We start from the raw sequence: 12,649 nt of genomic DNA, 5'->3' as shown, positions 1-12,649 counted from the left end.
TTAAGCCCAGTGATATCTTGTACAGAAGAAAATATATCACGGAAGGCAGGTAGTGTTCCATTGGGCTCCTGGTCCACTACCATGGCCCAAAATACTCTATAGCTACGGGGGGTCATAGATTCTGCAGTATCTAGTTCCCCTAAAAATCGAAAAAACATGGACTCAATTAAGTCCACATCAGACTCACGCTGATTCTGGGCCAGGCCCAGAGTAAGCCCATTTAATAAATTCGCAGACCCAACATTGGTTATAGGCCCAAGGTATTGAAGTCATTGGTTGCATTAATGCAACCACCCCCCTATGATTTATAATGTGACAAACTTGCCCAGCAAGTTCTAGGAAAGTCACGGCAAGCATGACTTTCTAATCCGGATATATTTAATTTGAATTTTGTATATGCAATGATTACATTCCGACAACATTCAATCATCTACAGTGAATAGTACAGATATGTGGGGCCCACTTTTAAAAATGCCCGACCATCCGGTAATATTATAACGGATGGACGCCACGTGTGTGAACTGGATCAATAAGGCTATTAAGGGATTTAGTATATATGGTACTCCAGTCTCCAATTCCTTTCACCAAGTTGAAGGGAGCTCAGATTCGGAGACCTCACTCTTATTACAAATATGCCACCGTTTACAAAATTTAGAATTCAAGCCAAGAATTATTTCGTGACTTATCCCCACTGTTCTCTTACAAAAGACGAAGCTCTTACACAGTTACAAAATATTTCTACCCCAGTAAATAAATTATTTATAAGGGTTTCCAGAGAATTACACGAACATGGGGAACCTCATCTCCATGTGCTCAAGGAGGTAGCCAATCTTCCAACGATTCATATGCAAAGGCCATTAATTCAGGATCCACCATTAATGCCCTTAAAATATTAATGGAGGAACAGCCCAGAGATTATATTAGAGATTTAGGTAAATTAAGGGCTAATTTAGATAGATATTTCTGCCCTCCTAAACAACAATTTATTTCAAAATGGGACCCACAAAGCTATGTGGTCCCAGATGATATAGAGCAATGGTTAGGTGAGGTTTTCAAAGACCCATCTGCGAGGCCAGTGAAGAATAATAGTAGTAACAGACCATTGAGTCTGATACTGGAGGGGCCAAGCATAACAGGTAAGACTGCTTGGGCCAGATCATTAGGGGTTCATAATTATATTAGTGGTCATTTAGATTTTATTGCAAAATCTTATTCCAATAATGTAACTTATAACGTCATTGATGACATATCCCTAATAAGAGTGAGGTCTCCGAATCAGAGCTAGTTAATTCCAGTGATATCTTGTACAGAAGAAAATATATCACGGAAGGCAGATAGTGTTCCATTGGGCTCCTGGTCCACTACCACGGCCCAAAACACTATATAGCTACGGGGGGTCATAGATGCTGCAGTATATAGTTCCCCCCAAAATCAAAAAAAAATGGACTCAATTAAGTCCACATCAGACTCACGCTGATTCTGGGCCAGGCCCAGAGTAAGCCCATTTAATAAATTCACAGACCCAACATTGGTTATAGGCCCAATGTATTGAAGCCATTGGTTGCATTAATGCAACCACCCCACTATGATATATAATGTGACAAACATGCCCAGCAAGTTCTAAGAAAGTCACGGCAAGCATGACTTTCTAATCCGGATACATTTAATTTGAAATTTGAATACGCAATGATTACATTCCGACAACATTCAATCATCTATAGTGAATAGTACAGACATGTAGGGCCCACTTTTAAAAATGCGCGACCATCCGATAATATTATAACGGATGGACGCCACGTGTGTGAACCGGATCAATAAGGCTATTAAGGGTTCTAGTATATATGGTACTCCAGTCTCCAATTCATTTCACCAAGTTGAAGGGAGCTCTAATTCGGAGACCTCACTCTTATAACAAATATGCTACCGTCTAAAAAATTTACAATTCAAGCCAAGAATTATTTCTTGACTTATCCCTACTGTTCTCTTACAAAAGACGAAGCTCTTACACAGTTACAAAATATTTCTACCCTCATAAATAAATTATTTATTAGGGTTTCCAGAGAATTACATGAACATGGGGAACCTCATCTCCATGTGCTCTAGGAGGTTGCCAATCTGCCAACGATTCATACGCAAAGGCCATTAATTCAGGATCCACCATTAATGCCCTTAAAATATTAATGGAGGAACATCCCAGAGATTATATTAGAGATTTAGATAAATTAAGGGCTAATTTAGATAGACATTTCTGCCCTCCTAAACAACTATTTATTTCAAAATGGGACCCACAAAGCTATGTGGTCCCAGATGATATAGAGCAATGGTTAGGTGAGGTTTTCGAAGACCCATCTGCGAGGCCAGTGAAGAATAATAGTAGTGACAGACCATTGAGTCTGATACTGGAGGGGCCAAGCAGAACAGGTAAGACTGCTTGGGCCAGATCATTAGGCGTTCATAATTATATTAGTGGTCATTTAGATTTTAATGCAAAATCTTATTCCAATAATGTAACTTATAACGTCATTGATGACATATCCCTAATAAGAGTGAGGTCTCCGAATCAGAGCTAGTTATGCCCAGTGATATCTTGTACAGAATAAAATATATCACGAAAGGCAGGTAGTGTTCCATTGGGCTCCTGGTCCACTACCACGGCCCAAAACACTCTATAGCTACGGGGGGTCATAAATGCTGCAGTATCTAGTTCCCCCCAAAATCGAAAACAAATGGACTCAATTAAGTCCACATCAAACTCACGTTGATTCTGGGCCAGGCCCAGAGTAAGCCCATTTAATAAATTCACAGATCCAGTATTGGTTATAGGCCCAATGTATTGAAGCCATTGGTTGCATTAATTAATGCAACCACCCCCCCATGATATATAATGTGACAAACATGCCCAGCAAGTTCTAGGAAAGTCACGGCAAGCATGACTTTCTAATCCGGATACATTTAATTTGAAATTTGAATATGCAATGATTACATTCCGACAACATTCAATCATCTACAGTGAATAGTACAGACATGTGGGGCCCACTTTTAAAAATGCGCGTCCGTCCGATAATATTATAACGGATGGACGCCACGTGTGTGAACTGGATCAATAAGGCTATTAAGGGTTCTAGTATATATGGTACTCCAGTCTCCAATTCATTTCACCAAGTTGAAGTGAGCTCTGATTCGGAGACCTCACTCTTATTACAAATATGCCACCGTCTAAAAATTTAGAATTCAAGCCAAGAATTATTTCTTGACTTATCCCCACTGTTCTCTTACAAAAGACGAAGCTCTTACACAGTTACAAAATATTTCTACCCCAGTAAATAAATTATTTATTAGGGTTTTCAGAGAATTACACGAAGATGGGGAACCTCATCTCCATGTGCTCTAGGAGGTTGCCAATCTGCCAACGATTCATACGCAAAGGCCATTAATTCAGGATCCACCATTAATGCCCTTAAAATATTAATGGAGGAACAGCCCAGAGATTATATTAGAGATTTAGATAAATTAAGGGCTAATTTAGATAGACATTTCTGCCCTCCTAAACAACTATTTATTTCAAAATGGGACCCACAAAGCTATGTGGTCCCAGATGATATAGAGCAATGGTTAGGTGAGGTTTTCGAAGACCCATCTGCGAGGCCAGTGAAGAATAATAGTAGTGACAGACCATTGAGTCTGATACTGGAGGGGCCAAGCAGAACAGGTAAGACTGCTTGGGCCAGATCATTAGGCGTTCATAATTATATTAGTGGTCATTTAGATTTTAATGCAAAATCTTATTCCAATAATGTAACTTATAACGTCATTGATGACATATCCCTAATAAGAGTGAGGTCTCCGAATCAGAGCTAGTTAAGCCCAGTGATATCTTGTACAGAAGAAAATATATCACGGAAGGCAGGTAGTGTTCCATTGGGCTCCTAGTCCACTACCACGGCCCAAAGCACTCTTTAGCTACGGGGGGTCATATAGATGCTGCAGTATATAGTTCCCCCCAAAATCGAAAAAACATGGACTCAATTAAGTCAACATCAGAATCACGCTGATTCTGGGCCAGGCCCAGAGTAAGCCCATTTAATAAATTCACAGACCCAGCATTGGTTATAGGCCCAAGGTATTGAAGCCATTGGTTGCATTAATGCAACCCCACCCTATGATATATAATGTGACAAACTTGCCCAGCAAGTTCTAGGAAAGTCACGGCAAGCATGGCTTTCTAATCCGGATACATTTAATCATCTATAGTGAATAGTACAGACATGTGGGGCCCACTTTTAAAAATGCGCGTCCATCCGGTAATATTATAACGGATGAACGCCACGTGTGTGAACTGGATCAATTAGGCTATTAAGGGTTCTAGTATATATGGTACTCCAGTCTCCAATTCATTTCACCAAGTTGAAGGGAGCTCTGATTCGGAGACCTCACTCTTATTACAAATATGCCACCGTCTAAAAAATTTAAAATTCAAGCCAAGAATTATTTCTTGACTTATCCCCACCGTTCTCTTACAAAAGACGAAGCTCTTACACAGTTACAAAATATTTCTACCCCAGTAAATAAATTATTTATTAGGGTTTCCAGAGAATTACACGAAGATGGGGAACCTCATCTCCATGTGCTCATCCAATTCGAAGGCAAGTATGTCTGCACCAACAATAAAGCATTCGACCTCACTTCCCCAACCAGGTCAGCACATTTCCATCCGAACATTCAGGGAGCTAAGGCCTCCTCCGATGTTAAAACATACGTGGAGAAAGACGGAGACTTCATTGATTTTGGAGTTTTCCAAATCGATGGCAGATCAAGTAGAGGAGGTTGCCAATCTGCCAACAATTCATACGCAAAGGTCATTAATTCAGGATCCACCATTAATGCCCTTAAAATATTAATGGAAGAACAGCCCGAGATTATATTACAGATTTAGATAAATTAAGGGCTAATTTAGATAGACATTTTTGCCCTCCTAAACAACTATTTATTTCAAAATGGGACCCACAAATCTATGTGGTCCCAGATGATATAGAGCAATGGTTAGGTGAGGTATTCGAAGACCCATCTGCGAGGCCAGTGAAGAATAATAGTAGTGACAGACCATTGAGTCTGATACTGGAGGGGCCAAGCAGAACAGGTAAGACTGCTTGGGCCAGATCATTAGGCGTTCATAATTATATTAGTGGTCATTTAGATTTTAATGCAAAATCTTATTCCAATAATGTAACTTATAACGTCATTGATGACATATCCCTAATAAGAGTGAGGTCTCCGAATCAGAGCTAGTTAAGCCCAGTGATATCTTGTACAGAAGAAAATATATCACGGAAGGCAGGTAGTGTTCCATTGGGCTCCTGGTCCACTAACACGGCCTAAAACACTCTATAGCTACGGGGGGTCATAGATGCTGCAGTATCTACTTCCCCCCAAAATCGAAAAAACATGGACTTAATTAGGTCCACATCAGACTCACGCCGATTCTGGGCCAGGCCCAGAGTAAGCCCATTTAATAAATTCACAGACCCAGCATTGGTTATAGGCCCAAGGTATTGAAGCCATTGGTTGCATTAATGCAACCCCACCCTATGATATACAATGTGACAAACTTGCCCAGCAAGTTCTAGGAAAATCACGGCAAGCATGACTTTCTAATACGGATACATTTAATTTGAAATTTGAATATGCAATGATTACATTCTGACAACATTCAATCATCTATAGTGAATAGTACAGACATGTGGGGCCCACATTTGAAAATGCGCGTCCATCCAGTAATATTATAACGGATGGATGCCACGTGTGTGAACTGGATCAATAAGACTATTAAGGGTTCTAGTATATATGGTACTTCAGTCTCCAATTCATTTCACCAACTTGAAGGGAGCTCTGATTCGGAGACCTCACTCTTATTACAAATATGCCACCGTCTAAAAAATTTAGAATTCAAGCCAAGAATTATTTCTTGACTTATCCCCACCGTTCTCTTACAAAAGACGAAGCTCTTACACAGTTACAAAATATTTCTACCCCAGTAAATAAATTATTTATTAGGGTTTCCAGAGAATTACACGAAGATGGGGAACCTCATCTCCATGTGCTCATCCAATTCGAAGGCAAGTATGTCTGCACCAACAATAGAGCATTCGACCTCACTTCCCCAACCAGGTCAGCACATTTCCATCCGAACATTCAGGGAGCTATGTCCTCCTCCGATGTTAAAACATACGTGTAGAAAAACGGAGACTTCATTGATTTTGGAGTTTTCCAAATCGATGGCAGATCAAGTAGAGGAGGTTGCCAATCTGCCAACGATTCATACGCAAAGGCCATTTATTCAGGATCCACCATTAATGCCCTTAAAATATTAATGGAGGAACAGCCCAGAGATTATATTAGAGATTTAGATAAATTAAGGGCTAATTTAGATAGACATTTCTGCCCTCCTAAACAACTATTTATTTCAAAATGGGACACATAAAGCTATATGGTCCCAGATGATATAGAGCAATGGTTAGGTGAGGTTTTCGAAGACCCATCTGTGAGGCCAGTGAAGAATAATAGTAGTGACAGACCAATAAGTCTGATACTGGAGGGGCCAAGCAGAACAGGTAAGACTGCTTGGGCCAGATCATTAGGCGTTCATAATTATATTAGTGTTCATTTAGATTTTAATGCAAAATCTTATTCCAATAATGTAACTTATAACGTCATTGATGACATATCCCTAATAAGAGTGAGGTCTCCGAATCAGAGCTAATTAAGCCCAGTGATATCTTGTACAGAAGAAAATATATCACGGAAGGCAGGTAGTGTTCCATTGGGCTCCTGGTCCACTACCACGGCCCAAAACACTATATAGCTACGGGGGGTCATAGATGCTGCAGTATCTACTTCCCCCCAAAATCGAAAAAACATGGACTTAATTAGGTCCACATCAGACTCACGCCGATTCTGGGCCAGGCCCAGAGTAAGCCCATTTAATAAATTCACAGACCCAGCATTGGTTATAGGCCCAAGGTATTGAAGCCATTGGTTGCATTAATGCAACCACCCCCTATGATATATAATGTGACAAACTTGCCCAGCAAGTTCTAGGAAAGTCATTGCAAGCATGACTTTCTAATCCGGATATATTTAATTTGAAATTTGAATATGCAATGATTACATTCGGACAACATTCAATCATCTACAGTGAATAGTACAAACATGTGGGGGCCTCTTTTAAAAATGCGCGTCCATCCGGTAATATTATAACGGATGGATGCCACGTGTATGAACTGGATCAATAAGGCTATTAAGGGTTCTAATATATATGGTACTCCAGTCTCCAATTCATTTCACCAAGTTGAATGGAGCTCTGATTCGGAGACCTCGCTCTTATTACAAATATGCCACCGTCTAAAAAATTTAGAATTCAAGCCAAGAATTATTTCTTGACTTATCCCCACCGTTCTCTTACAAAAGACGAAGCTCTTACACAGTTACAAAATATTTCTACCCCAGTAAATAAATTATTTATTAGGGTTTCCAGAGAATTACACGAAGATGGGGAACCTCATCTCCATGTGCTCATCCAATTCGAAGGCAAGTATGTCTGCACCAACAAAGGAGCATTCGACCTCACTTCCCCAACCAGGTCAGCACATTTCCATCCGAACATTCAGGGAGCTAAGTCCTCCTTCGATGTTAAAACATGCAAGGAGAAAGACGGAGACTTCATTGATTTTGGAGTTTTTCAAATCGATGGCAGATCAAGTAGAGGAGGTTGCCAATCTACCAACGATTCATACGCAAAGGCCATTAATTCAGGATCCACCATTAGTGCCCTTAAAATATTAATGGAGGAACAGTCCAGAGATTATATTACAGATTTAGATAAATTAAGTGCTAATTTAGATAGACATTTCTGCCCTCCTAAACAACTATTTATTTCAAAATGGGACCCACAAAGCTATGTGGTCCCAGATGATATAGGGTAATGGTTAGGTGAGGTTTTTGAAGACCCACCTGCGAGGCCAGTGAAGAATAATAGTAGTGACAGACCATTGAGTCTAATACTGGAGGGGCCAAGCAGAACAGGTAAAACTGCTTGGGCTAGATCATTAGGCGTTCATAATTATATTAGTGGTCATTTAGATTTTAATGCAAAATCTTATTCCAATAATGTAACTTATAACGTCATTGATGACATATCCCTAATAAGAGTGAGGTCTCCGAATCAGAGCTAGTTAAGCCCAGTGATATCTTGTACAGAAGAAAATATATCACGGAAGGCAGGTAGTGTTCCATTGGGCTCCTAGTCCACTACCACGGCCCAAAACACTCTATAGCTACAGGGGGTCATAGATGTTGCAGTATCTAGTTCCCCCCAAAATCGAAAAAACATGGACTCAATTAGGTCCACATTAGACTCACGCTGATTCTGGGCCAGGCCCAGAGTAAGCCCATTTAATAAATTCACAGACCCAGCATTGGTTATAGGCCCAAGGTATTGAAGCTATTGGTTGCATTAATGCAGCAACCCCGCCTATGATATATAATGTGACAAACTTGCCTAGCAAGTTCTAGGAAAGTCACGGCAAGCATGACTTTCTAATCCGGATACATTTAATTTGAAATTTGAATATGCAATGATTACATTCCGACAACATTCAATCATCTACAGTGAATAGTACAGACATGTGGGGCCCACTTTTGAAAATGCGCGTCCATTCGATAATATTATAACGGATGGACGCCACGTGTGTGAACTGGATCAATAAGGCTATTAAGGATTCTAGTATATATGGTACTCCAGTCTCCAATTCATTTCACCAAGTTGAAGGGAGCTCTGATTCGGAGGCCTCACTCTTATTACAAATATGCCACTGTCTAAAAAATTTAGAATTCAAGCCAAGAATTATTTCTTGACTTATCCCCACCATTCTCTTACAAAAGACGAAGCTCTTACACAGTTACAAAATAATTCTACCCCAGTAAATAAAGTATTTATTAGGGTTTCCAGAGAATTACACAAAGATGGGGAATCTCATCTCCATGTGCTCATCCAATTCGAAGGCAAGTATGTCTGCACCAACAATAGAAAATTCGACCTCACTTCCCCAACCAGGTCAGCACATTTCCATCCGAACATTCAGGGAGCTAAGTCCTCCTCCGATGTTAAAACATACGTGGAGAAAGACGGAGACTTCATTGATTTTGGCGTTTTCCAAATCGATGGCAGATCAAGTAGAGGAGGTTGCCAATCTGCCAATGATCCATACGCAAAGGCCATTAATTCAGTATCCACCATTAATGCCCTTAAAATATTAATGGAGGAACAGCCCAGAGATTATATTATAGATTTAGATAAATTAAGGGCTAATTTAGATAGACATTTCTGCCCTCCTAAAAAACTATTTATTTCAAAATGGGACCCACAAAGCTATGTGGTCCCAGATGATATAGAGCAATGGTTAGGTGAGGTTTTCGAAGACCCATCTGCGAGGCCAGTGAAGAATAATAGTAGTGACAGACCATTGAGTCTGATACTGGAGGGGCCAAGCAGAACAGGTAAGACTGCTTGGGCCAGATCATTAGGCGTTCATAATTATATTAGTGGTCATTTAGATTTTAATGCAAAATCTTATTCCAATAATGTAACTTATATCGTCATTGATGACATATCCCTTATAAGAGTGAGGTCTCCGAATCAGAGCTAGTTAAGCCCAGTGATATCTTGTACAGAAGAAAATATATCACGGAAGGCAGGTAGTGTTCCATTGGGCTCCAGGTCCACTACCATGGCCCAAAACACTCTATAGCTACGGGGGGTCATAGATGCTGCAGTATCTAGTTCCCCCCAAAATCGAAAAAACATGGACTCAATTAGGTCCACATCAGACTCACGCTGATTCTGGGCCAGGCCCAGAGTAAGCCCATTTAATAAATTCACAGACCCAGCATTGGTTATAGGCCCAAGGTATTGAAGCCATTGGTTGCATTAATGCAACCCCCCCCCCCCCCCATGATATATAATGTGACAAACTTGCCCAGAAAGTTCTAGGAAAGTCACGGCAAGCATGACTTTCTAATCTAGATACATTTAATTTGAAATTTGAATATGCAATGATTACATTCCGACAACATTCAATCATCTACAGTGAATAGTACAGACATATGGGGAACACTTTTGAAAATGCGCGTCTATCCGGTAATATTATAAGGGATGGACGCCACGTATGTGAACTGGATCAATAAGACTATTAAGGGTTCTAGTATATATGGTACTTCAGTCTCCAATTCATTTCACCAAGTTGAAGGGAGCTCTAATTCGGAGACCTCACTCTTATTACAAATATGCCACCGTCTAAAAAATTTAGAATTCAAGCCAAGAATTATTTCTTGACTTATCCCCACCGTTCTCTTACAAAAGACGAAGCTCTTACACAGTTACAAAATATTTCTACCCCAGTAAATAAAGTATTTATTAGGGTTTCCAGAGAATTACACGAAGATGGGGAACCTCATCTCCATGTGCTCATCCAATTCGAAGGCAAGTATGTCTGCACCAACAATAGAACATTCGACCTCACTTCCCCAACCAGGTCATCACATTTCCATCCGAACATTCAGGGAGCTAAGTCCTCCTCCGATGTTAAAACATACGTGGAGAAAGACGGAGACTTCATTGATTTTGGAGTTTTCCAAATCGATGGCAGATCAAGTAGAGGAGGTTGCCAATCTGCCAACGATTCATATGCAAAGGCCATTAATTCAGGATCCACCATTAATGCCCTTAAAATATTAATGGAGGAACAGCCCAGAGATTATATTAGATATTTAGATAAATTAAGGGCTAATTTAGATAGACATTTCTGCCCTCCTAAACAACTATTTATTTCAAAATGGGACCCACAAAGCTATGTGGTCCCAGATGATATAGAGCAATGGTTAGGTGAAGTTTTCGAAGACCCATCTGCGAGGCCAGTGAAGAATAACAGTAGTGACAGACCATTGAGTCTGATACTGGAGGGGCCAAGCAGAACAGGTAAGACTGCTTGGGCCAGATCATTAGGCGTTCATAATTATATTAGTGGTCATTTAGATTTTAATGCAAAATCTTATTCCAATAATGTAACTTATAACGTCATTGATGACATATCCCTAATAAGAGTGAGGTCTCTGAATCAGAGCTAGTTAAGCCCAGTGATATCTTGTACAGAAGAAAATATATCACGGAAGGCAGGTAGTGTTCCATTGGGCTTCTGGTCCACTACCACGGCCCAAAACACTCTATAGCTACGGGGGGTCATAGATGCTGCAGTATCTAGTTCCCCCCAAAATCGAAAAAACATGGACTCAATTAAGTCCACATCAGACTCACGCTGATTCTGGACCTGGCCCAGAGTAAGCCCATTTAATAAATTCACAGACCCAGCATTGGTTATAGGCCCAAGGTATTGAAGCCATTGGTTACATTAATGCAACCCCTCCCTATGATATATAATGTGACAAACTTGCCCAGCAAGTCCTAGGAAAGTCACGGCAAGCATGACTTTCTAATCCGGATACATTTAATTTGAAATTTGAATATGCAATGATTACATTCCGACAACATTCAATCATCTACAGTGAATAGTACAGACATGTGGGGGCCACTTTTAAAAATGCGCGTCCATCCGGTAATATTATAACGGATGGACGCCACGTGTGTGAACTGGATCAATAAGGCAATTAAGGATTCTAGTATATATGGTACTCCAGTCTCCAATTCATTTCACCAAGTTGAAGGGAGCTCTGATTCGGAGACCTCACTCTTATTACAAATATGCCACCGTCTAAAAAATTTAGAATTCAAGCCAAGAATTATTTCTTGACTTATCCCCACCATTCTCTTACAAAAGACGAAGCTCTTACACAGTTACAAAATATTTCTACCCCAGTAAATAAAGTATTTATTAGGGTTTCCAGAGAAATACATGAAGATGGGGAACCTCATCTCCATGTGCTCATCCAATTCGAAGGCCAGTATGTCTGCACCAACAATAGAGCATTCGACCTCACTTCCCCAACCAGGTCAGCACATTTCCATCCGAACATTCAGGGAGCTAAGTCCTCCTCCGATGTTAAAACATACGTGGAGAAAGACGGAGACTTCATTGATTTTGGAGTTTTCCAAATCGATGGCAGATCAAGTAGAGGAGGTTGCCAATCTGCCAACGATTCATACGCAAAGGCCATTAATTCAGGATCCACCATTAATGCCCTTAAAATATTAATGGAGGAACAGCCCAGAGATTATATTAGAGATTTAGATAAATTAAGGGCTAATTTAGATAGACATTTCTGCCCTCCTAAACAACTATTTATTTCAAAATGGGACCCACAAAGCTATGTGGTCCCAGATGATATAGAGCAATGGTTAGGTGAGGTTTTCGAAGACCCATCTGCGAGGCCAGTGAAGAATAATAGTAGTGACAGACCATTGAGTCTGATACTAGAGGGGCCAAGCAAAACAGGTAAGACTGCTTGGGCCAGATCATTAGGCGTTCATAATTATATTAGTGGTCATTTAGATTTTAATGCAAAATCTTATTCCAATAATGTAACTTATAACGTCATTGATCACATATCCCTAATAAGAGTGAGGTCTCCGAATCAGAGCTAG

The 12,649-nt window shown here is 40.2% G+C and overlaps 3 protein-coding genes across 3 annotated transcripts; all 3 read left to right on the top strand.

The window, feature by feature from the left end:
* Positions 1-8,861: 8,861 nt before the first annotated feature.
* Positions 8,862-9,701, top strand: LOC142172061 (uncharacterized). Its single transcript, XM_075235825.1, has one exon. The coding sequence runs from the start codon at positions 8,862-8,864 to the stop codon at positions 9,699-9,701; it is 840 nt and encodes a 279-aa protein (XP_075091926.1).
* Positions 9,702-10,338: 637 nt separating this feature from the next.
* On the top strand, positions 10,339-11,178 carry LOC142172060 (uncharacterized). The gene has a single exon (XM_075235824.1). It carries the CDS (start codon positions 10,339-10,341, stop codon positions 11,176-11,178), a length of 840 nt encoding a protein of 279 aa, XP_075091925.1.
* Positions 11,179-11,809: 631 nt separating this feature from the next.
* On the top strand, positions 11,810-12,649 carry LOC142172059 (uncharacterized). The gene has a single exon (XM_075235823.1). The coding sequence runs from the start codon at positions 11,810-11,812 to the stop codon at positions 12,647-12,649; it is 840 nt and encodes a 279-aa protein (XP_075091924.1).

The sequence above is a fragment of the Nicotiana tabacum genome, chromosome 17 (genome assembly GCF_000715075.1).
Source record: "Nicotiana tabacum cultivar K326 chromosome 17, ASM71507v2, whole genome shotgun sequence".
Lineage (NCBI taxonomy): Eukaryota > Viridiplantae > Streptophyta > Magnoliopsida > Solanales > Solanaceae > Nicotiana > Nicotiana tabacum.
Note: the sequence above shows the minus strand (reverse complement) of the source record. Positions and strands in the feature narration are given on the sequence as shown.